This window comes from Neofelis nebulosa, chromosome X (genome assembly GCF_028018385.1).
Source record: "Neofelis nebulosa isolate mNeoNeb1 chromosome X, mNeoNeb1.pri, whole genome shotgun sequence".
Taxonomy (NCBI): Eukaryota; Metazoa; Chordata; class Mammalia; order Carnivora; family Felidae; genus Neofelis; species Neofelis nebulosa.
The window spans coordinates 81,429,144-81,455,687 of record NC_080800.1 but is presented as its reverse complement, the minus strand read 5'-3'; the positions used below and the strand labels follow the sequence as shown (position 1 = coordinate 81,455,687).

Sequence of the window (26,544 nt, the reverse complement as noted above, 5' to 3'; positions counted from 1 at the left end):
TTAATAAATGAATAAATATTCATTCCTTAAAATTATTCTTTAAAGTACATATATATGTTTTATGCCTGCTTTTGTGTATGATATATTTTACCACTTTAGAAAAGGAAAAAAAATCAGTGTACAGAACTGAACACACAACTCTAGTTAATCCATCATACTAGAAGATCATCACCTCTCTCATTGTGAGTACTCTTTTTTATCTGAACCAAGGTGTACCTTTATATCTCCTAAATTTTCTTTTATTCATTTAGCCACTTGTCGTCCTAGCCAGTCAAGCTGTCCCTAGAGCCAGATTCATCCTCCCAGAGAACATATTAGTGACGTTTCTGAGCTAGCCAGGCTGAGGTCCAAATCGCAGTGGCAGATGTAGCAGCTCTTCTGATTGCCCACCTTAAAGCTTCACATGCTTGCTTCCTGCCCTGCTTCTCCTGAGGTCGTTTATAGCCCTAGCCTTTAGTGAGAAACTTAGCAAATTGTCTTATCAAGGAAAGCAATGCCTCACATTAGGTCATGTTGATAAGATGAGAGAGAATATTCTCACTCCAGAAGATTGCTATTTCCTGAAGGGGGTAAAACCCTGCCAGGGAAAACGCCTGTGGTTCTCATAGGTAGGGCTGGTCTACTGAAGCTGATAACATAGTTCCGTAGGAGGAAGGCAGAACGCATTTATTCATTCCTTGAATCTTTTTGGGTAATTGTGCATCTTTCATATCTTAAAGACTCACATACCCTGAGCTAGACAGAAGACCTAATCCTGAAGAACGTCTCCAGAATCCAAGTTGTTGAATCATCCCTGCTGCCTAGAGAGACTCCAAACCACCTCTTGACAATGGGCAACTGGGTGGTTAACTACTGGTTCTCAGTTTTGTTTCTGGTAAGTGACATTTCACTATTAATTACTCTTAACAGAGGAAGGAGACATTATATTTGTTAACATTTGTAAACTTATTTGAAATGGAAATATTTCATGTCAATATTAGGCCCACTAAGGCCAGGTATCTATTAAAAAGCTCAACTCTAAGAGAACAAATATATGTTTTGTAAAATCTTCTGTGTATGATATATTTCACCATTTTAGAAAAGGGAAAAATTCAACTCCAGAAATTGATTGGTAAAGAGACAAATGATATAGATCACAAGTATTTGAAATTTCAATTTGTTTTCATTTTCCATCTTCTCTTTTTCTCTTCCATCTCACTTCTAACTATTGCCATGCAGCATTCATATCTCTTCATCCTTTCTATACTGCTAACTAACATCAAGATTTCATAAAATCACTGAACGTTTGATATAGAAATATTCTTCAAGATCATGGCCTAGTGCTGTTGATTATAGAAATGTAATGGGAGCCATATATCTAATGTAAAAAATTTCTAGTACCTACATTGAAAGAGGTAAGAAGAAATAGGTGAAATTAATGTGTAGTAATATATTTAGTTTAACCCAATATATCAAAAATATTATCCTTTCAACATGTAATCAATATTGAAAATACTAATAAGATGTGGGTGGGTAGTGCTCTTTTTCTAAAATTAATATGCCTTATATGTTCAGATTATGCTTTCTGTAATAATTAACTGTGTATTTGGGTGTGATGTGGTTTACTTTTCTACCATATTTCTATTTTTATGTATTCCATCTCCTTTGTGTGAATTCATGTATTATAGAAAAATACAAAAGAAATGGGACTATTTACAATGTCATATGGAAAATCTTTTAATAAATATATATAATTAAAATAAAACATATTTGTCTCCACCTTTTCCCCCAAAGCAACAGCAAGACGTATTTTGTTGGATATTTAATTTTTTTAAGTTTATTTATTTTTGAGAGAGAGCACACTCATGAGTGCACAAGGTGGGGGAAGGGCAGAGAGAGAGGGAGAGAGAATCCCAAATAGGCTCCACGCTGTCAGTGCAGAGCCCCAATGCAGGGCTCAATCCCATGAACTGCGATATCATGACCTGAGCCAAGATCAAGAGTTGGATGCTTAATTGACTGAGCCACCACATGCCCCAGATATTTAATTTTTAATGTTTTTTTATAATTTAAAAATGTATAGCTTGCCATACTTGTTATTTTCTTAACCATGATACTACAACTAAATTAGCTTCATCTTTTTTTTTTAGACATTTAGAACTTTATTTTTTTTTTTTTAATATATGAAATTTACTGTCAAATTGGTTTCCATACAACACCCAGTGCTCATCCCAAAAGGTGCCCTCCTCAATACCCATTACCCACCCTGCCCTCCCTCCCACCCCCCCTCAACCCTCAGTTTGTTCTCAGTTTTTAACAGTCTCTTATGCTTTGGCTCTCTCCCACTCTAACCTCTTTTTTTTTTTTCCCTTCCCCTCCCCCATGGGTTTCTGTTACGTTTCTCAGGATCCACATAAGAGTGAAACCATATGGTATCTGTCTTTCTCTGTATGGCTTATTTCACTTAGCATCATACTCTCCAGTTCCATCCACGTTGCTACAAAAGGCCATATTTCATTTTTTCTCATTGCCACATAGTATTCCATTGTGTATATAAACCACAATTTCTTTATCCATTCATCAGTTGATGGACATTTAGGCTCTTTCCATAATTTGGCTATTGTTGAGAGTGCTGCTATAAACATTGGGGTACAAGTGCCCCTATGCATCAGTACTCCTGTATCCCTTGGGTAAATTCCTAGCAGTGCTATTGCTGGGTCATAGGGTAGGTCTATTTTTAATTTTCTGAGGAACCTCCACATGCTTTCCAGAGCGGCTGCACCAATTTGCATTCCCACCAACAGTGCAAGAGGGTTCCCGTTTCTCCACATCCTCTCCAGCATCTATAGTCTCCTGATTTGTTCATTTTGGCCACTCTGACTGGCGTGAGGTGGTATCTGAGTGTGGTTTTGATTTGTATTTCCCTGATAAGGAGCGACGTTGAACATCTTTTCATGTGCCTGTTGGCCATCCGGATGTCTTCTTTAGAGAACTGTCTATTCATGTTTTCTGCCCATTTCTTCACTGGGTTATTTGTTTTTCGGGTGTGGAGTTTGATGAGCTCTTTATAGATTTTGGATACTAGCCCTTTGTCCGATATGTCATTTGCAAATATCTTTTCCCATTTCGTGGGTTGCCTTTTAGTTTTGTTGGTTGTTTCCTTTGCTGTGCAGAAGCTTTTTATCTTCATAAGGTCCCAGTAATTCACTTTTGCTTTTAATTCCCTTGCCTTTGGGGATGTGCCGAGTAAGAGATTGCTACGGCTGAGGTCAGAGAGGTCTTTTCCTGCTTTGTCCTCTAAGGTTTTGATGGTTTCCTGTCTCACATTCAGGTCCTTTATCCATTTTGAGTTTATTTTTGTGAACGGTGTGAGAAAGTGGTCTAGTTTCAACCTTCTGCATGTTGCTGTCCAGTTCTCCCAGCACCATTTGTTAAAGAGACTGTCTTTTTTCCATTGGATGTTCTTTCCTGCTTTGTCAAAGATGAGTTGGCCATACGTTTGTGGGTCTAGTTCTGGGGTTTCTATTCTATTCCATTGGTCTATGTGTCTGTTTTTATTAAATTAGCTTCATCTTAAAATAAAGTTCTGACCTTTTGTAGATGTTTTTAATTTGTTTTAAATAATTTTATTTTTTAATGTTTATTTATTCTGAGAGAGTGCATGCACATGAGTTGGGGAGGGGCAGAGAAAGAGAGGAAGAGTGAGAATCCCAAGCAGACTCTATGCTGTCAGCACAGAGCCTGATGTGGGGCTGGATCTCACAAACCGTGAGATCATGACTTAAGCCGAAATCAAGAGTCAGAGGCTTAACTGATTGGGAACCCCAGGTGCCTCTATTTTAAATAATTTTAAATTATGCTTGACAAAGATGTTCCAATAAACTTTCCACTCAAAAATATTAAAAAAAAGAAAATAGTAATGAGAGCATGTAATGTCATTTGTTTTCACTAAGTTTTTGAAACACAATATGTATTTTATACTTATAGCATATCTAAGTTAGGACTAGCCACATTTCAAATGATCACATATGGGTAGTGTCTACGGCATTGCATTGTGCAGATATAAACCAACTCCATATATCACACAGTGAATTGATTGCAGAGCCATCATTCAAACTCAGCTTCCCAGTGTTTAGGCCAGATGTTCTTGACCACACCACATATGCACAATCCCCTTTTCCTTACACACACACACACATACACACCTATCCCCACCCTCATTTTTCCTTTTCTGAGCCACCCCTGAGCTTGGAACTCCCTGTTCTTTCTCAGTTTCCTAGATCTTCATGTTATCCATCCTTCTGGGGTTATCTCTTTTCTCCTCTTTGGGCCCCCAAGGACTGCCCAGGTGCTCAAGGAAAAAAGGTGTAAAGAGCAATCAGATTCTTTGTTTTGCATTTAACAAAAGGCCAAGTGCCTAAGTGGGCCGGTTACCCTATGCTTTATATTTTCAATGCTCAATGCAGTGTATGTAATTCCTTTTGCACTAGTTTAGGAGACAGGGAGCCCAGGAATTAGCTTCAGTTCTGCTATTAATTGAGTAACCTTGATCAAATTATTTATCCTCTCTAGACTTTAGGTCATCTGTGTGTGGGGGGAGATAAATGAAATGACTAGATACAAATATAAGTCTGTTTCTAGTTCTAAAATCCCCTGCATTTTATATCCCTCCCTTAGTTTTTGCTTAGAGAATTCCACACCCATTGTGGTGACTCACATTTAACTATCTAGCTTTGAATTTCCACCCCCTACCAATCTTGCTGGTAGGCTCAGACTTCTTGCTATCTCTGACATATACTCCTATGCACTATTTTTTTAAATTTTTTTAAATGTTTATTTATTTTTGAGAGAGAGAGAGAATGTGTGAGCAGGGGAGGGGAAGAGAGCAAGGGAGACACAAAATCTGAAGCAGGCTCCAGGCTCCTAGCTGTCAGCACAGAGCCTGATGTGGGGCTTGAACTCACGAACTGTGAAATCATGATGTGAGCCTAAGTTGGATGCTCAACTGACTGAGCCACCGAGGCTACCTTCCTATGAACTGTTTTTTAACATAAAAATTTAATTACTCAGAAAACATTCTTACTCCTCCTTTTGCCAGGTCTTCGACTTCATTATACATTCATAATGGAAGAAATGATAGTGAGGGTGGGAAATGGAATTCCTTACTCTCAAATGTCACTGTATTCTCCTTGTCTACAGTTGGTGATGGTCTGACACAGAGTTCTTTGTGTTTCTCTTGGATCCTGAAATATTTCTGCTCTCTCTAAATAAACTTCTCTCTTCTGTCTTTTGAACTATTGAGGTATCTGTGTCTTTCACCTCTCTTTTTCTATTAGGGTCAATGAATTTCTGAAAGATCCTCAGTTCTGGAAAGGATGTCTAAGCAAAGGATGCAGGTAGAAGTGGATTGGCGAAGCCAGCCTGGTAATGACACAAGTCTGTAGTTAGCATTTGTTGAGCTCCAACTATGCACTAACCATTGTATTAATCACTTCACATGCTTGATTTCACATAAGCCTCACAGCATTGCTGCGAGGTAGATATTGTTACTACCCTCACTTTATAGGAGAAGAAACTGGGGTTCAAAGAAGTTAAATCACATGTCTGTCTAAGATTACAGAACAAGAAAGTGGTGGAACTAGAATTTGAGCCCAAGGAGTTTGTCTCTGATATCACTTTAAATCACTATGCTATGCTGCTAAAGGTGTGTGAACAGTCCAGATCTAGGGACTCTGAATGGGCCATGTCCTAGGCTAACGGCCCTCTACTCATGGGACTGAGATGGTTCTGAGCCATCCCGAGGTCAACAATATATTTTAGGGGCATCCTAATGCCGTAGAGTCCTGCTTGGTTACAAACTAGCACCTCCAAGCTTGGGCTAGGGCCACAATGGTTGATTTCCAAGGCAATGAATGGGGCAGTGGGGTCCAAATTGCCCCTTTTCCCAGTGCAGAGACAGAGCTTGAGATAGACAAAAGCAGTCTTAAGAGCTCAAATGAGTCCAAAGTAATGGTAGGTTAATTTGAAAAGAGACTCACAATCTAAAAACAGGAAAATGTATGTCAGAGTATAATTAAAGAGGCAGGCCCATCTGGAATGGTTTAATCTCTTTCAGATGGGTATTATTATAGATGTTAAATTTATTCTTTGTTTCCTTAGAAATCCATTTATTCACTTATTGCCATCTTTTAGTTGCAATAGTTTGCTCCAGTCCAGAAGTTGGCAAATGTTTCCTGTAAAGGGCTAGGTTGTATATATTTTAGGATTTGCAAGCCATGTGGTCTCTGTCACAGCTACTGAATGCTCCCATTGAATCATGAAAGCAGCCATAAACAATATAAAAATAAGTAGGCATGGCTAAGTTCCAATTCCTCTTTATTTACAGACACTGAAATTAGAATTTCATGTGATTTTCACATCATGAAATATTCTTTTTCTTTTCATTTTCCCAACCATTTAAATGTGTGAAAACAAATAAAAAAGTAAAAACCATTCTTAATTTGTAAGCTTTACAAAGCAAATGGTGAGCTACATTTGGCTTATGGGCCTTGATTTGCTGACCATGGTCATTAGTGTCTAATGCATGTCTTGAAGTACTAACTCTCTCTGAAAGGCAGCTAGATACTAGAGGGATTGTACTCATTTAAAATGAAAACAAACACAAAATAGCCAAAATGGTGACACTATTTCCTATCACTTACCTATTCCTTCCCATACCCAAATTTTACTTTATTCTTTGCTTGTTTTTTTTTTTTTTCCTCTAGGCTACTTGGTTGGGGCTGAATGTTTTCCTGTTCATGCATGCCTTCCTGTCATATGAAAAAGCCGATAAGTATTTTTATACAAGAGAAATCCTGGGGGTGAGTATCATAGTTGTGATATGGGGAATCTCTGCGGGTTTTTTGTTGTTGTTATTTGTGGCCTCAGCTCTTTGAGACCCAATGCCCTGATTTCTTGTAGGTCTAGGGTTACCAGAAAAATACAGGATGCCCAGTTAAATTTGAATTCAAGAAAAATCATTTTTTGGTACAAGTATATACCAAATATTGCACAGGACATATGCATACGAAAAAAATCATTCGTTTTTTTAAAATCTGACATTCAAATTTAACTGGGCATCCTGTATTTTTGTTCACTGAAATCTCAGAGCCCTATTTAGGGCACACTCCCCTGATCCAATAATAAAAACACACAGTAAACAAAACTATTAAGCACTCATTTTCAAACTGGTTTCTACAGAAACTCAAGTGCTCTTATAGGTGTGAAGGGAAAGCTAATCGAGTAGTGCTCCTGCCCCTGCCTCTACTTCAACCAAAGCAACCTTTATCTGTCTTATGGACTCCTGTTTATGGTTTTGGTTTTTTTTTTTTTTTTTTAACATTTATTTATTTTTGAGACAGAGAGAGACAGAGCATGAACGGGGAAGGGTCAGAGAGAGGGAGACACAGAATCTGAAATGGGCTCCAGGCTCTGAGCAGTCAGCACAGAGCCCGATGCAGGGCTCGAACTCACGGACCGCGAGATCGTGACCTGAGCGGAAGTCGGACGCTTAACCGACTGAGCCACCCAGGCGCCCCTGTTTATGGTTTTAAGAAATAGTTTGGTTTAAAACAAGTAAACAGGAGCGCCTGGGTGGCTCAGTAGGTTAAGCATCTGACTTCAATTCAGGTAATGATCTCTCAGTTCCTGAACTCTAGCCACACATGGGGCTCCCTGCTGTCAGCTCAGAGCCCACTTCTGATCCTCCGTCCCACGCTCTCCCCCTCCCCCACTTTTGGCCTCTCAAAAATAAACAAACATTTAAAACATAATAAAATAAGACAAGCAAACAACTTGAAAGCTACCGCTGTGGACTGATCTCAGAGAAAAATACCTAACAAACAAGAGGGATGCTTAGGGAGTCTCTGGGGTGGGTGGTACTGCAGAACTCAAGGCCTGAAGAAAGGCAGGGGGCAGGTGAGAATAACGGGATGGAGAAGGCTATGGAAGTCACAGGTCAAGAATAGAAGAAGTAGGGCACATTGGTGTGGTGGTGACCAGGAAGAAGCAGGGAGGTGAGAATTATTCTTTCACAGGCTCATCAACCTGGCCTTTATCTGATTAGAAAAGCAAATTTGACTGCTAACACTAGTCCGTTTTTCAGTAGGTAAGGGATTTGGTTAAATCACTTTCATCTTGATTAGATCATTAGCTTTCCACAAAGACCCTTCCAATGTACATGCTTAAAGACAGATTGTCATTTTTTTAAAAATCCTTCTTTTCTCTTTCTAACCAAAGGATCCATGTTGAGATCACAACTAATTTGAATGTTTTGTTTGTGACGTATTTCACTCTGCTGTTTTCCATTTTAAATGTTGTTCCTTGATCCTTCTTTGGAAATTATAACTCCAAAGGAAGTGTTAATTTATTTTAAAAATAGCTTTTTGTTAAGAGGATGATGCAATAAATGTGACTAGTTATTAAGAGCTTAATTGCTTTATGACCAAGAAGTCAGCCACAGAAAAATGAATCATGTTGATATCCTGTGGACATTTCATTCACTTCATTTTAAAAAATCCTCTCTATTAAAAAAATTTAATTATAAACAATACTACTTTCAGTGAGATCAAATGATACTGAAGTGTATAAAGTAATATGTGAAAATTGCCCTCCCATCCCATTCCCCAGAGACAACCACTGTTAATAGTGCTGGTGTGCATGTGTGTGTAGACACATTGACATATGCTCACAGATACATCAGACATACATTTTATTTTTGTGGTAGGTACTATTCTTTAAAAAAAAATTTTTTTTAACATTTATATCTTTTTGAGAGACGGAGAGAGGCAGAGTATGAGCAGGGGAGGGGCAGAGAGAGAGGGAGACACAAAATTCAAAGCAGGCTGCAAGCTCCGAGCTGTCAGCACAGAGCCTGACACAGGGCCCGAACTCACAAACCGCGAGATCATGACCTGAGCTGAAGTCAGACGCTCAACCGACTGAGCCACCCAGGCACCCCAATAGGTATTATTCTTATACACTTCTTAATTCCCTGTATCCAGTAAAATTTTCTCTTTTTTGGTTCACCATTCTATGAGTTTTGATAAACACACACAGTAGCAAAGAGGTTTTTGTTTTAACCAGAGCAGGGATTACATTGTAGATATTGGCTGGAAATAGCTTCTTACACATAGTGTATCTCAGATATCTTTCCATGTGAGTATGTAACTAGTGGTGTGCTGGAACTAGCTCATACCAGCTTACAACAGCCAGTTATGTAGATCTCTTCTCAACCCTGTATTTAATTTTGTTCAGTGACATCAAGTTGGTATCATGAAATCTGCCATGGCAGGAGTATTCACATCATGTCAATTGGCAAATGCTGGAAATCAAGACCCCCCACACTTCACCTGAAAGTTAAACATATACCATTGCTACTCCAGTGCCTATAGCTGTCACCCTTTTAAGAACATAGCAGTCCATGGCATTGATGTGCCGTAATTTATTTAATCATTCTGTACTGCATTTCTTAAATTCATGCTTCCTCTAGGAAAATACAGTTATTTGATTCACTATTAAGCAGAGCAAATAAGTAACAGAAGAAGCAGTTTAAATTTATAGTCAATAAGGGGGAGCCTAGGTGGCTCAATCGGTTAAGCATCTGATTTCAGCTTAGGTCATGACCTCATGACCTAAGGCTCGTGAGTTTGAGCCCCGTGTCAGGCTCTGTGCTGACAGCTGGGAGCCTGGAGCCTGCTTCGGATTTGGTGTCTCCTTCTCTCTCTTACCTCCCCCGCTCATTCTCTCTCTCAAAAATAAACATTAAAAAAAATTTATAGTCAATAAGACATTAAGGACAGCAACAGTTGAATTAGAACATCAGGTAGTGCTGATACTGAAAACTGAACATAAATTGGGATATTTCAATGTGCTGTAATGGTAAAAAAAGATTTCCTCTAAAAATAATTTATCCCATACAGATAGCCCCTACAAAATATGGAACTGTGAAATTGTAGTCCTATATTTTCCATTTACTTGCCAATTTTAACTTTAAGAAACCTCTGTGACTCAAATAAGCAAGCTGTGTGAACCAATGTGGAAATGCAAGATCTTTGAGATGAGCAGAGAAAATTTACTCAGAAATGGAGCAGGATGTCTCTCTCAAAAACACTCGGAGTGTGACTCAGCAGAGGGAGAAAACACAGGTCCTATGGAAGAGCCAGAAACAGAAAACAGTGGGGCAGCCCTGTTCACTGCACTGCCTGACATTGTAAGCCATTGTGGACGTTAGGCAGATCTTGATCTGGCTTGATGTCATGTTTCCCTGGGTTTAGGTTGTATGGAAAAATAGTTTTTGTGCTGAAAAAGATTATTAGAAAAAGATAATTAGAAAAACAATTATTACAATTGTTAATTGTAACCCACATTCTGCCTTTCAGCCAGTTGCTGATAGCACACATGTAAGGCTGGCTAAAGTGCAACAAAAATTGCCTGGCTGCTGCTACCACCTCTGCTGCTATTAGGAGATTGTCACACTCCATAGCCTGCAATCCCAAGTATGTGGAGCTGACTCAGAGATGAGTTGCACAGAGTTAAGGAGAGAAGTTGGACTTAACTACCATGGAGTTCAGCATATTCTGTCCAGCTTATACCTAACCAAGCCTCTTTGGGGATAAATACTTCTTTGAAGCACTGATTTCTTATCTCCTTTTCTGGCAGCTCCTGCTGCTGGATCAGATTGAACTTGATGTATGCTTCCGGGCCACCCAAGGAAGTCAGTTTGAAATTCTGTTCTCAGAATTTCTCCCTTCTGAAATCTCTACCCAAGTTTACAATTTTTGCTCTGAGGGGTTCACTAGTTTTACTTAAGCTTTATTCAATGATTAAAGACATTTTAAATATAAATGGTTAAATTTTTTATTGTTTATTTACATGATTATTACATGCTTATAATTACATTAGAAAATACAGAAAAGAAAAAATAGGCACCATCTGTAATTATACCTGTAAATATATAAGCTTTATTTAAAGTGCAAATAAAAATATATACAATCTTCAGGGTGCCTGGGTGGCTTAGTTGGTAAAGCATCCAACTCTTTATCTCAGCTCAGGTCATGATCTCACGGATTTGTGAGATTGGGCCCTGCGATCAGCTCTGTGCTGACAGTGTGGAGCCTGCTTGGGATTCTTTCTCTCCCTGTCTCTCTCTCTGCCCCTCCCCCCGCAAAGAAATAAATATACATTTAAAAATAAATAAATAAATAAATAAATAAACAAACATTAAAAAATATATACACTCTTTGAGATTGTTTTCAAATAACAAACAATACAGTAATAATTGAGTGTATTAGGCAAAAATACTCATTGCAGAGTATTACATTTGTAGAGTGTATTTGTTTTTTTTGATAGACTGTATTTGTTAATGTGAAATAACTAAATCCTGTTCTCTTTTGTATTGTACAAATATTTCCAAACCACTGTCATGAGAATTTCTCAATTCACTATTAAGATCAGCAAATTTTCTGTCATTTGCAAACAGAGAGTCTACACTGATTGTGCTAACTACTGAATAGGAGGTGAGGAAGATGTAGCTCTGTCCATTCCCATGTCTCAGACAAGTGGACTGGGTGCGTGGTCACCTGCTAGATGATGAGATGGAAGCAACTGATGGTCTCTTCTCTCCTCTGCTCCAGTCGGCGTTGGCCTGGGCCCGAGCCTCTGCTCGCTGCCTGAATTTTAACAGCATGCTGATCCTGCTTCCTGTGTGTCGAAATCTGCTGTCCTTCCTGAGGGGCACCTGCTCAGTGAGTCCCAGGCACTCGTAGGTCAATGTTCACATTAAAGACAGGAGATCCTGAACTCCTCAGTAGGACGACCTAATATCAAACCCTTAGGAATGGAAGCCAAGAGTCTCCTTTGGTAGTCAAGGAGGGAGGTAAGGGTGGGTGGGTATAGGTATGCTTTGTTTAAGACATTTTGGTTATGGGTTACTGAATTTTATAAAGCTGCCTGCAGACATCAGACCTTGATCACTTCCCATTTGTAGTTTTGCAGGCATGCTCTGAGAAAGCAACTGGATCACAATCTCACCTTCCACAAACTGGTAGCATATATGATCTGCCTACACACAGGTAACTGAGACAAACCACAAAACTGCAAGGTCGCAGGCATTCAGAGTGTAGTTTCATTTATCTATGCATTTAGACATTCAAAAAGTGTTTATCGAAAACCTGGCACTACTTGCCACACACCATTGTAGGCCTATTTTCATGGAACTTACATTTGATTCTTTTGGTAACAGAATGAGTATAAAAAAATATTGGTTTTCTTTGCAATCAAGATTTATTGGACACCTTCTGTAGACTCGGCATTCTGCTAGACACTATATATAGGATTCTCCTTTTCTAGTAGGGCATGCCTGCCATGATGTTTCTGAGACACTTTTCAATTCCCTTTCATCTTTCCATTTAGCTATTCATATCATTGCACACCTGTTCAACTTTGAACACTACAGCAGAAGCCGATGGGCCACAGATGGATCCCTTGCTTCCATTCTCTCCACCCTATCTCAACAAGAGAGAGATGAAGATTCTTGGATAAATCCTATCCAGTCCCCAAACATGGTGAGCTGACTCAATGGCAAAGCATCTGGAATCTGGTCATGAGTAGGAAGGGGATGGTATGCTTGGTATACATTGTGTCAAGTTGAAATTTCTTCTTTCATAGACAGTGGAGTATGTGACATTTACCAGCATCGCTGGTGTCAGTGGAGTGATCATCACAATAGCTCTGGTTCTCATGGTGACTTCAGCTATGCAGTTTATCCGGAGGAGTTATTTTGAGGTCTTCTGGTATACTCACCATATTTTTATCATCTACTTCATTGGTTTAGGGATTCACGGCATTGGGTAAGGACTTCAAACCTTATGCCCCAGCCCCTGGCCTTGCATAATTCTTTGTTCCAAACTGTCCTTCTTTGTCTGTCTCAGTGGAATTGTCCGAGGTCAAACAGAAGAGAGCCTGAATGAGAGTCATCCACACAAGTGTGCAGAATTTTTAGAGCAGTGGGATGATCATGACTCCCACTGCAAGCATCCCCGATTTGAAGGGCTCCCTGCTGAGGTAAGAAGCCCACGGACAGGGACAGACTCCTGTCAGGAGCTGTTATTGTTATTGTTATTGTTGTTATTATTACTCTTATTATTGTTACCATTATTAGCTCAGCATTGTGCTGGGTCTTCTGGAGGATATATTTTCAAGGTTCCTACCACCAAGGAACTCCAATATCAATGACAACAGGCTAGGGAGTTATCATTAGCAGGGGATCCTAAAGAGAAAGAACTAATGGTTATTGCATGTTGTGAGACCCTCTCCAAAGGTAATAATGATAGCTCACATTATTATTGTTGTTGTTATTATTACTATTACTAAAATGTTTTTTTGTTTATTTATCTATTTATTTAGAGAGCACAGGTGGGGGAGGGGCATAGAGAGAGGGAGATACAGAATCAGAAGCAGGCTCCAGGCTCTGAGCTGTTAGCACAGAGCCTGATGCAGAGCTCAAACCCATGAACTGCGAGATCATGACCTGAGCCGAAGTCGGACCCTTAACCAACTGAACCACCCAGATGCCCTGATAGCTCTATTATTAATAGTGTTTGCCATATGACAGGTTTGCTGTGTAATATGGATTGTCTCATTTATACATAGCAATAATCTATGAGGTAGGTACGTTTTTTGTCTCCATTGTGAGATGATAGGTCTATGATTCAAAGAGATTAAACTGCTAAGCTCCTACAGTAAGTAACTAGTGGAACTGGAATTCAAGCCCAGGCCTTTTAGATTCCAAAGAATGTGCTCACGAACACTGTACTGTACCAAAGATTAGCTGTGAAATCAAGTCAATTTTCTTGAGTGGGGAGAAGCATTCTTTTTTCCAGATTTTTTGAAGTACAATTGGCAAATAAAATTGTATATATTTGAAGTGTACAATGTGATGAATGATACATGCATATTTTGTGAAATGATCACCCTAATGCGATTAATTAACACATCCATCACTTCACGTAGTTACCAATTTTTTGGTAGTGATAATGCTTAAAATCTACTCTTTTAGCACATTTCAAGTATGCTATGAACTATTATCAACTATAGTCACCATGCTTTACATTGGATCCCCAGAGCTGATTCATCTTACGACTGAAGGCACATACTCTTTTACCAACATCTTTCTAACACTCCCCGACCCCCTTCCCCAGACCCTGGTTAACTACCTTCCTAGTGTCTGTTTCTGTGAGTTTAACTTTTTTAAAAAGCATTCTTTTAAAAAAAAATTTAATGTTTATTTTTGAGAGACAGAGGGAGACACAGAGTGATCATGGGAGGTGCAGAGAGGAAGGGAGACACAGAATCTGAAACAAGCTCCAGGCTCTGAGCTGTCAGCACAAAGCCTGATGCAGGGCTAGAACCCACGAACTGTGAGATCATGACCCGAGCTGAAGTTGGACGCTTAACCAACTGAGTCACCCAGGTGCCTCAAGCAGCATTCTTAAAGTCAGCTTTCCTTGGTGTTATAAGTACCTGTTTGGAAATTATTATTAAATAGTGGGCATTCAAGAAACTGGGTTCCAGGGAACTCAAGGTGTGCCTCGGGATAATTATTGTGGATATCGTGGTTTATCTTTGCTTGCTCATAAAATATGTTAGATGGAGGAATAAATGGAAGGGAGAGGTTGACTTGTGGTACCTCAAAGTGCTCTGAGGGTGATTAAAGTCTTTAAATCTTTAAATCAGTTGCAGAAGTAAGAGCAATAGCTCATTCCTCATCTAAAATGGGAATAATGTCTTTAAAAAATCTCCGAAAATTTGCATTTCAAATTAGTAGGAAAAAAAGATATATCATTCAATAATGTTTTGGAGATAATAGGATATCCATCCAGGAAAAAAGCTGAATCTTTATTCCACACTCTACATTAAAATATGAATCACGAATGCATGGATCAAGGATTTAAATGTTAAAGAAAGGAAGGAAATCATAAAAGCATCCTAATACCACATGGGAAATTTTTATCTAATACCGGAGCCCTAAATATTTTAAAAGACCTTGAAGCCAGAAAAGAAAATATAATAAATTTGAATAAATATATATTAAAATTTATTGTGTGTATATATATATATATATATATGTTTCAGTTTTTATTTAAATTCCTCTATAGTTAACATACAGTGTAATATTACTTTCAGGTGTTCAATATAATGATTCAACACTTCCATACATCACCTGGTGATCATCACAAGTGCACTCCTGAATCCCCATCACCTATTTAACCCAGCCCCCACCCACCTCTCCTCTGGTAACCATCAGTTTGCTCTTTATAGTTAAAAGTCTCTTTCTTGGTTTGCCTCTCTCTCTCCTTTTCCCTATGCTCTTTTGTTTTGTTTCTTAAATTCCACATATGAGTGAGATCAAATAGTATTTGTCTTTCTCTGACTTATTTCACTTAGCATAATGCTGTCTATCTAGCTCCATCCATGTCGTTGCAAATGGCAAGATTTAATTCTTTTTTTATGGCTGAGTCACATTCTATTGTATATATACCACTTCTCTTTTATCCATTTATCAGTCGATAGACACTCGGGCTGTTGAAATAATTTGGCTATTGTAGATAATGCTGCTATAAACATCCAGATGCATGTATCCCTTCGAGTCAGTATTTTTGTATCTTTTGGGTAAATAACTAGTAGTGCAATTGCTGGATCGTAGTTCTATTTTTCACTTTTTGAGGCACCTCCACACTGTTTTCCAGAGTGGCTGCACCAATTTGCATTCCCACCAACAGTGCAAGAGGTTTCCCCTTTTTCTGCTTCCTTGCCAACACCTGTTGTGTTGTTAATTTTAGCCATTCTGACTGGTGTAAGGTGACATCTCATTGTAGTTTTGATTTACATTTCCCTGATGATAAGTGATGTTGAGTATCTTTTCATGTGTCTGTCGACCATCTGTGTGTCTTCTTTGGAATAATGTCTATTCATGTCTTCTGCCCATTTTTTTAACTGGATTGTTTTTTGGATGTTGAGTTTTATAAGTTCCTAATATATTTTGGATACTAACTCTTTATTGGATATGTCATTTGCAAATATCTTCTCACATTCTATCGGTTGCCTTTTAATTTTGATGATTGTTTACTTCAGTGTTGAGAAGCTTTTTATTCTGATGTGGTCCCAGCAGTTTATTTTTGCTTTTATTTCCCTTGCCTGAGAAGATAAATCTAGAGAATGTTGTGGGGTGCCTGGGTGACTGTCAGTTAAGCATCCAACTCTCGATTTCAGCTCAGGTCATGATCTCACTGTGAGTTCAAGCCTTGCTTCGGGCTCTGTGCTGACAGTGTGGAGTCTGCCTGGGCTTCTCCCTCTTCTCTCTTCCCCTCCCTCACTCATGCTCTTTCTCTGTCAAAAATAAATAAATAAACTTAAAAAAGAGAAATATTGCTACAGCCAATGTCATACAAATTACTGCCTGTGTTCTCTTCTAGGATTTTTATAGTTTCAGGTCTCACATTTAGGTCTTGAATCCATTTTGAGTTTATTTTTGTGTATGGTATGAGAAAGTGGTCCAGTATCATTCTTTGCATGTTGCTGTCCAATTTTCCCAACACCATTTGTTGAAGGGACTGTCTTTTTCCCATTAGATATTCTTTCCTGCTTTGTTGAAGATTAATTGATGATACAGTTGTGGGTTTATTTCTGGGTTTTTTATTCTCTTCCATTCATGTATGTGTCTATTTTTGTGCCAGTGCCATACTGTTTTGATCACTACAGATTTGTAATATAACTTGAAGTCTGGAATTGTGATACCTCCAGTTTTGTTTTTCTTTTTCCAGACTGCTTTGGCTATTCAGGGTCTTTTGTGGATCCAAACAAATTTTAGTATTGTTTGTTCTAGTTCTATGCAAAATGTTGTTGGTATTTTGGTAAGGATTGCATTAAATCTGTAGATTGCTTTGGGTAGTATGGACATCTTGACAGTATTTGTCTTCCAATCCATGGGCATGGAATTTCTTTCTATTTCTTTGTGTCATCTTCAATTTCTTTAATCAATGCTTTATTGTTTTCAGAGTACAGATCTGTCACATCTTTGGTTAACTTTATTCCTAGGTATTTTATTATTTGGGGGGCAATAGTAAATGGTATTGCTTTTTAAATTTCTCTTTCTGTTGCTTCACTGAAACATTTGTTTTTAAAAGGCTGTATGGTATACCATTTTTGTCAAATTTTTTACATGATCATTTTTAATGATCTTGAGGGCATTATGCAAAGTAAAATAAGTCAGACAGAAAAAGAAAAATACTGTATGATCTCACTTATATGTGGAATTGTACTTTAACAAACCTAGCTCATAAATACAGAGAACAGATTGGTGGGTGCCAGAGGCAGGAGGTGGGCGGTGGGCAAAATGGGTGAAGGTGGTCAAAAGGTACAAACTTCCAGTCATGGGTATGTCAGGTATAGCATGGTGACTATAGTTAATAATACTGTATCGCATATTTGAAAGTTGTTAGGAGAGTAGATGTTAAAACTTCCTAGCACAAGAAAAAATTATTTTGCAATGATGTATGGTGATGGATATTAACTAAACTTATTGTGATAATTTTGCAGTATGTATAAATATTGAATCATGGTGTACAATTGAAACTTATATAATGGCATGTCAATTATGTCTCAATACAAAAAAGTAAATAAAAACTTAAAAAAGTGAGTTTGGTATTGGCAAAAGAAATCTGTGTGATATACCATTTTTGTCATTTTTTTCTTAGTAAATATGGCCATTGCTATGCTCGTATACTTAGTATACACCTTAATTATATCTTTATGCTTCATTTCCCAGAAGTGAAATTTCTGGGTCAAAGAGAAGGAATGCTTTTAAGGCTGTTGGGATGTAGTGCCACTTTGCTTTCTGGGAAGATACTACTAATTTGTCCTCCATTACCTGCACATGTGAATGTGCCCATTTCCCTACATCCCAGTTAATGGTGGGCATTATGGTTTAAAGTTGTTTTTCCCAATCTTAGAGGCTAAAATACTATTTTTAAAATTTTATATATAGAGAGCACATGTGAGCAGGAAAGGGGGGTGGAGAGAGAGAGAGAGAGAGAGAGAGAGAGAGAACCTTAAGCAGGCTGCACACTCAGTGCTTATTACCACAACCCTGGGATCATGACCTGAGATGACATCAAGAGTCAAAGGCTCAACTGACTGAGCCACCCAGGCTCTCTAAAATGCTATTTTGGTTTAATTCGTTTCTCTGATTACTTCTGAGATCGATTTTTTCCATATTGTTATCAGCCATTTCTTAAATATATTTTTTTGTGTTTCCTTTGAAGACATGGGGAATCTTTTCCAAATAAGGAATAATATCAAATTGTATAATACCCACTTTCAAGTTCACCAGCCACATCTCTGCCCCTTTCCTTCCTAGAAATACCTAAGGAAGTTGTTTGCCTGAAACAGCGTAAGAAACCTCATTCCACATAGTTCTGATGTATTGTGCTGAAGATGTTGTGCAAGAAAGGACATGACTTAGCATTGCTAGGAAATATGTTTTTAGCAGCTCATGTACATATGGGGCAACCTGCTACTTTTGAGAGAATCTCAGGGATAGAAAGGCTACTTTAAAAAAATGTAGACAAGATAAAAAGTATATTACTATGTTAGGTGTTTTGAAAACCTGAAAAAAGAGGTGATGGATAAATACCAAGTTTTATATACTGTTACCAATAGTGTCAGTCACTCACTTTCCTTTTTTTGTTAGTTGTTTTGTTTATAATAATCTGCTTCCATGTTGCATCTACTTTCTCTGTTGTTTTTTTCAGATTGGACAAATTGTCCTGGAAGACTGTCTTGGAGTCTTAAAATTAAAATTTATATATAATTTAAGATATATATATATATATATATATATATATATTTATATGTATATGTATATATGTATATGTATAATTATAATGTATATGTATACATATGTGTATACATATATGTATACATATACATTATAATTATACATATAATATATTTTATTTCTGTGCTTTTCTATGCTTCCCAGTGAGACTTGTAAAACTTCAGGAAATGATCTGCTTTATGAGTAACAGATTAGCAAATGAAACCATTGCCAACTTATTCCTTTCCATTTCCATCCTCAAGATTTGATGAAATTAGTGGCTTAATAATGATACACATCAGAAAACTCAATAAATATTACTGAATGAAGTAATATTCAATATTACTGCTACACAAATCCTAAACAAGAGATTAATGTGTAACCTCAACTTTATTCTTTTTCTGTGCAGTCTTGGAAGTGGATACTTGCACCAGGCATTCTTTATATCTTTGAAAGGATTCTCCGATTTTATCGTTCAAAGCAGAAGGTTGTGATTACCAAGGTAATGAATATACACTTTCCCCTAGCTGTGATAAGAGTCTTATTCTTCCTGATTATAGGAGTAGATTGTCATGTTGTCACCCTGAAGGGAATAAAAAAAGAACTGGGGGGCAATATATTTCAGTTCCTCCAGTGTTGGACAAAACTATGGGAAAAAGAGTTTGGCAGAAATCATCAGCATGGGTCTATGTCAGAGGCTGCAAACAGGTGGCCTGAGCCACATCTAGCCCACAGACATATTTTGGCTGGCCCACACACTGATTGTTTAGAAAGTTGAATTGGTTGCTAACATTTAAAAACCTGGATAGAGGCTTTCACAGTAAAATAAAAATGGCATTTCTATCTTCTTCCAAAGAATCAGGCAACCTGGTATTTATTTGTGTGTTTGTTTGTTTGTTTGTTTGTTTATAAAATTTATTTAAATTCATGTTAGTTAACATACAGTGTAGGATTGTTTTCAGGAGTAGAACCCAGTGATTCATCACTTACATATGATACCCAGTGCTCATCACAAGTGCCCTCCTTAATGCCCATCACCCATTTAGCCCATCCCCTCCACCTGCAACCCCTCCAGTATCCCTCATTTGTTCTCTGTATTTAAGAGTCTCTTATAGTTTGCCTCCCTCTCTGCTTTTTAAAAAAAAAATTTAATGTTTATTCATTTTTGAGACAAAGAGAGACAGAGCATGAGCAAGGGAGGGGCAGAGAGAGAGGGAGACACAGAATCTGCAGCAGGCTGCAGGCTCTAAGCTGTCAGCACAGAGCCTGATGCAGAGGTTGAACTCATCAACTGTGAGATCATGACCTGAGCCGAACTCAGATGCTCAACCGGCTGAGCCACCCAGGCACCCACCTCTCTGCTTTTATCTTATTTTTCCTTCCCTTTCCCTACGTGCATCTGTTGTGTTTCTTAAATTCCACATATGAGTGAAATGATCTGATTTTTGTCTTTCTCTGACTGACTTATTTTGCTTAGCATAATACATTCTAGTTCCATTCACATTGTTGCAAATGAAAAAAATTCATTCTCTTTGATATCTGAGCAGTATTCCATTGTATGTGTGTGTGACCATTGTGTATATATACACACACACCACACCTTCTTTATCCATTCATCAGTCAATGTAAATTTGGGCTCTTTCCATAATTTGGCTATTGTTGATAATGCTGCTAGAATCATTGGGGTGCATGTGCCCCTTTGAATCAGCATTTTTGTATCCTTTGGATAAACAGCTAGTAGTGAAGAATCAGGAAACCTGAATATGCTGAGTTGCAGTTCCATAGTGCAACCACTGCCTGGACGAAGTAACTGCTGCCACCTTTAATTTTTTTAATGTTTATTTATTTTTGAGAGTGAGAGAGACAGAATGCAAGCAGGGGAGTGGCAGAGAGAGAAGGAGACACAGAATGTGAAGCAGGCTCCAGGCTTTGAGATGTAAGCACAGAGCCCAACTCAGAACTCAAACTCCTGAACCATGAGATCATGACTGAGCCGAAGTTGGACGCTCAACCGACTGAGCCACCCAGGCCCCCCAACTGCTGCCACCTTTCGAAAGGACTTTCGCTAGCCGTTCACCACTAAGACCTGCCCTCCAGCTTTATTCATTTATTTCATCTGCCTGTCCCTGTCACCATTTGTATTTACTTCCTCTGGCCTGTGTGCTCTATTCTTAGGTTGTCATGCACCCATCCAAAGTTTTAGAATTGCAGATGAGCAAGCATGGCTTCATCATGGAAGTGGGACAGTATATTTTTGTTAATTGTCCTTCAATCTCTTACTTGGAATGGCATCCCTTTACTCTGACCTCTGCTCCAGAGGAAGACTTCTTCTCCATTCATATCAGGGCAGTGGGAGACTGGACAGAAAATCTCATAAGGGCTTTTGAGCAACAGCATTCACCAATTCCCAGGTAGGTCCCCAAGAGCAGCGGAAACCCAGAGCAAGACACAGACAGGCGGAAAAGAGAAAGCAATTCCTTGTTGAACCTTAAGTCTGGTAAGATAGAATATAATTAAAATAAATAGGCACTAAATGAGCAATGGGAATAGCTATATCTCTGGGAGGATGTTTGAGGTTGGGGGTGGAAGTGAGATTTCGCTTGCCCATTGTCTTCTGTCTTCTGTCAGGATTGAGGTGGATGGTCCTTTTGGCACTGTCAGTGAAGATGTTTTCCAGTATGAAGTGGCTGTATTGGTTGGAGCAGGAATTGGGGTCACCCCCTTTGCTTCCATCTTAAAATCTATCTGGTACAAGTTTCGGCACGCAGATCACAACCTTAAAACACAAACGGTAACTCCCTCATACCACTTTGCATCTGGACTGGGCTGGACAGGTCCATTGCTTTCATGGGTTAAACTCTTTACAATTGGTAAGAGAGTAACCATCCCTGGAGCTATGAGAGTGAGTGATCACTTCTCTCTGCCAAGGCATCCACTTTTACAGATTCATCACAAGAATAGGGTTTTCATTTTCAATTTGGAATTTAAAATCACCTTGAAACAAAAATGATGTTGGAAGTCTTTTTCCTTAAAGGATGTTGTAAGAACTCTGAACATTCATGCTTTCTAAAGTGTGCTGCTCTGAAGAAGTGATTTTTCAGGTCACTCTTAGATTTGATCAACAAATACGGAGTATATGCTCATAATCGTGTCACTACAATGTACATCATGAAGGCACTTAGTAAGGCTATGTTCTCTCTTGCTAATTCCAGATCTATTTCTTCTGGATCTGCAGGGAGACAGGTGCCTTTGCCTGGTTCAGTGACCTATTGGCTTCTCTGGAACATGAGATGGAAGAATTAGGCAAAGTGGATTTTCTAAACTACCGTCTCTTTCTCACTGGATGGGACACCAACATTGTGAGTTCAAACAATACCCTAATTCCCAAGTTAGATGCAAGTTAAATGTTAGACAAGGTCATGAATGATGATTGGAAATAATGATTTCTTATAATTTCTTATCCGCCCTCACCCTCACCCCTGAGTTTAGAAGTGGCCCAAACAAAACAAAACAAAAACAAAAGAAAATAAAAGTGGCTAAAGGAAGAAACAGCTATCAGGGCCTGCTTTTTCTAACTTTTATTTCTTTGGCTCCAGGCTGGTCATGCCGCATTAAACTTTGACAAGGCCACTGACATCCTGACAGGTCTGAAACAGAAAACCTCATTTGGGAGACCCATGTGGGACAATGAGTTTTCTACAATAGCTAATGCCCACCCCAAGTAAGTGCATTTTCCTCTAGTTGAGTTTACAGAGTTAGAGTTTAGGAAAGATATTACAGCATGTTGAGCATTTTTGGGAAAAAGATCTCTGGGGCAGAAACTATGTGAATCATTCTCAGATTCTTGCTTAAAACTGAAAAAAATTTCATCTGGGGTTTTAGCCAAATAAGGGTTGTGACCTTGTAATTAGTAAGAAGACATTTGGTTCCCCTGCAAGTCCCCATTCAAACAAGGCAAGGAGACTCAGTTCCAATTAGTTTTATGGAATAAAATGGAAAACTGGGAAAATTCAAATGCATTATTTTTGGGCTTAATAATCCCTACATCAGGGGCGCCTGGGTGGCGCAGTCGGTTAAGCGTCCGACTTCAGCCAGGTCACGATCTCGCGGTCCGTGAGTTCGAGCCCCGCGTCAGGCTCTGGGCTGATGGCTCGGAGCCTGGAGCCTGTTTCCGATTCTGTGTCTCCCTCTCTCTCTGCCCCTCCCCCGTTCATGCTCTGTCTCTCTCTGTCCCAAAAATAAATAAATAAAAAAAATAAAGATACCAAATGCCATTAGTCGTTTAAAAAAAAAAAAAAAAATAATCCCTACATCAAGTAAGAAAAGCTTAGAGTGTATTATCTAGTTAATTGACGACCTGACATCGTCGGTCTTTCTGGAAGAGTTTTGAGACATGCTAGAGCATATAGGAAAACCTGGTGCCATGAAATCAGCCATTCCAATGGGAAAGAAATTAAGCTGATCATTTAGATAAATTCCTGGAACAAGCTGGCAACTAAGGATCAATTCAATTTCACAAACATTACTGGTTACCTTCTATAAGTTCAGCACTCATTATTCTAGAAGGTTTGGAGGTTGAAAGAGAAATAGGATATGGTTCTTGCCCTCAAGGAGCATACATTTTAATAGGAGATGCATACAATCAACCCAAAGCAGAATGATGCACTCCATGAAACAGGTACATAGATATCGAGGGAAGTAAAGTGTATGCCAACATAGGGTGATCACAGCAGGCTTCATGAAGGCAGTGGTGAGAATACTTAGTCACTCTGATTCAGATGATCCTGGGTCCTAATGTTAATTCTGATACTTTCCGTTCCTGGGACCTTGAGCTAGAAAATCCTCTAACCTTCAGACTTCTTATCTATAAAACGGGGGTTATATGAGTAACTCTTCTCACTTGCAGAATTGTTGTAAACATTAAACATATACCTATATGAAAAATGTTCTGTAAACAGGAAAGCAGCATTTAAACAAAAGAGATTATGTTAATTACTGTGTTGAGCTGACCATAGTTGAAGTTGTGAGAATGGATGACATTGCCAGGAGAGAGTGGTGGAGGACAATAGCATTAAGCAATGCTTACATCATGTGGGAATGGAGAAAGATAAGCCGAGAAGAAGTAGGAGAACGTGGAGAAGTGGTGTCACAAAAGCCAAGGGAGGAAATATTAAAGAATTGGAGGTGTGGCAGGGTCCAGGAAATGCTTATTTAACTTAAAGATGATCTAAGCATGTTTATAGACAGAACAGAAACCAGTACATAGAATAAAATAAATATACAAAAATGGGGATGGGACGTGTAGGTGGCTCAGTTGGTTAAGTGTCCAACTCTTGATTTCGGCTCAGGTCATGATCTCATGGTTTGTGGGATCGAATCCCGCATTGGGTTCTGTGCTGACAGCATGAAGCCTGCTTGGGATTCTCTCTCTCCCTCTCTCTGCCCCACCTGCTCATGCTCTCTTTCTCTTTAAAAACAAAGTAAAAAAAAATTTTTAATGTTTATTTATTTTTGAGAGAGAGAGAGAGAGAGAGAAAAGAAGGGAGGGGCAGAGAGAGAGAGAGAGAGAGAGAGAGGGAGAGAGAGAAAGAGAGGAAGACACAGAATCTGAAACAGGCTCCAGGCTCTGAGCTGTTGGCACAGAGCCTGACATGGGGATCGAACCCACAGACCACAAGATCATGACCTGAGCCAAATTTGGATGCTTAACTGACTGAGCCACCCAGGTGACCCTATGATGGTCATAATAAAACATGGGCAATAAGAGTTGATGAGGAAGTGGAAAAATTGTAGGAGAGTTCCTCTCACATTGTTTGTGGGAATGTGAAATGGTGCAGCACTTTGGGAAAACTCTGGCATTTCCTCAAAATATTTAACCTAGAGTTACCAAATGACCCAGCAATTTCACTCCTAAGTATATACCCAGGAGAATGGAAAATAGCTTTTGCTATCCACACAAAAACTTGTACATGAATATATATAGAATAGTGAAAAAGTGGAAATAACCCAAGTATCCATTGACAGATGAATGGATAAACAATATATGGTATATCCACACAATGGAATATTCAGCTATTTTTTAAAAAAAAGTGAAGTACTGGTACATGCTAGGACATGGATGACACTTGAAAACAGCATGTTAAGTGCAAAGAACCAGACCCAAAAGGCTACATATTGTTTGATTCCGTTTATATGAAATGTTCAGAACAGACAAATCTAGAGATAAAAAGTAGATTTGATGGTCGAGGGCTGGGAGGAGGTGGTTGGGAGGAAATGGGGAGTGACTGTTAATGTGTGTGGGCTTTTTTTGGTGGGGGATGATGAAAATGTTCTCGGATTAGATAGTGGTGATGGTTGCACAACTTTGTGGCTATACTAAAAAGCACTAACTGTACACTTTAAAAATGTGAATGTTATGACGTCAATTATATCTCGATGAAGTCAAAAGGAGGGGAGAGGAAGGGATGATAGAAGGAAGGAGAGGGTGAGACCCAGAGCATAATTAGATTATCCTTGGTGAGAAGCTGACCACCTCTTCAGTGTGAGAAATTTTGAAGTGGGGATAAGTGCACAATGGACGACTCTAATAGCAGCTAACACATATGCACTTGCTATGGGCCAGGCATTTTTATAATTGCTTTACAAATGTCTTTCATTTAAATAAACCCCAAAACAACCCTGTGAGATGGGTATTATTTTATACCCATTTTACGGGGGGGGGGGACTGAAACAGAGGTTAAAGAAACTTGCCTAAATTCACACAGCAGGAATAAGTGCCAGAGCTGTTATTTCTATTTATTTTTTTAAGTTTATTTTTTTTAATTTTTTTAAACGTTTTATTTTATTTTTGAGACAGAGACAGAGCATGAACAGGGGAGGAGCAGAGAGAGGGAAACACAGAATCTGAAACAGGCTCCAGGCTCTGAGCTGTCAGCACAGAGCCCGACGCGGGGCTCGAACTCACAGACCGTGAGATCATGACCTGAGCTGAAGTCAGACGCTTAACCGACCAAGCCACCCAGGCGCCCCAAGTTTATTTTGAGAGAGAGCACAAGTGGGGAAGGGGTAGAGAGAGGGAGAGAGAGAATCTCAAGCGGGCTCCGCACTGTCAGAATAGAGCCCGACATGGGGCTAGATCTCATGAACTACAAGATCATGACCTGAGCCAAAATCAAAAGTCGGATGCTGAACTGAGCCACCCAGGTCCCCCATCAGAGCTGTTACGTCAACCGAGAGCTGGGCTCCGGGGTCTAGCACTGAACCTCTACCCTGCATCAGATCTCCTATCTGTTCTCCATAGAATAGGTAAGGATGCATGCAGGCTGAGAGCAACAGAAGGCTGGGAGCACATTTGGGGCTTGCAAGCAGAAAACGTGAGAAAACTACAATGAAGAATGTGAGGGAGTCAACTGAATCCTTATGCAAGTTTGTTGGGAGCAGTAGAGGCCTAGCGGAGGCAGTTTCTCCATCCTCATGAACATAGCAGCTTTTGCTGTATTCTTGCCCTATTGTTCTATTCCTGCAGGTCCGTGGTGGGAGTCTTTTTATGTGGTCCTCAGACTTTGGCAAAGAGCCTGAGCAAATGCTGTCACCAATACTCCAGTCTAGATCCTAGGAAGGTTCAATTCTACTTCAACAAAGAAGATTTCTGA

General features: G+C 39.0%; 1 protein-coding gene across 3 annotated transcripts; it reads left to right on the top strand.

Moving 5' to 3' along the window:
* Positions 1–805: 805 nt before the first annotated feature.
* Positions 806–26,544, top strand: NOX1 (NADPH oxidase 1). 3 transcript variants are annotated; one of them, XM_058713001.1, is made up of 13 exons: positions 806–874; positions 6,744–6,839; positions 11,652–11,762; positions 12,005–12,089; positions 12,430–12,581; positions 12,685–12,866; positions 12,948–13,080; positions 19,302–19,394; positions 21,068–21,303; positions 21,521–21,683; positions 22,105–22,251; positions 22,489–22,613; positions 26,418–26,544. In XM_058713001.1, the coding sequence occupies exons 1-13, from the start codon at positions 830–832 to the stop codon at positions 26,542–26,544; spliced, it is 1,695 nt and encodes a 564-aa protein (XP_058568984.1). In that variant the 5' UTR covers positions 806–829. The 3 variants fall into 3 exon arrangements, with proteins under 3 accessions (XP_058568984.1, XP_058568982.1, XP_058568983.1); XM_058712999.1 differs by lacking the exon at positions 11,652–11,762 and having other exon boundaries at positions 830–874; XM_058713000.1 differs by lacking the exon at positions 22,105–22,251 and having other exon boundaries at positions 830–874.

What these genes read in the sequence shown, in the direction of transcription:
- NOX1 (XM_058713001.1), top strand. Translation starts at nt 830, where the DNA reads ATGGGCAACTGGGTGGTTAACTACTGGTTCTCAGTTTTGTTTCTG. An exon ending in AGAAGGTTGTGATTACCAAG is followed by an intron (nt 19,395 to 21,067) that starts GTAATGAATATA and finishes CTCTATTCTTAG; the next exon opens with GTTGTCATGCACCCATCCAA. An exon ending in ACAACCTTAAAACACAAACG is followed by an intron (nt 21,684 to 22,104) that starts GTAACTCCCTCA and finishes TGCTAATTCCAG; the next exon opens with ATCTATTTCTTCTGGATCTG.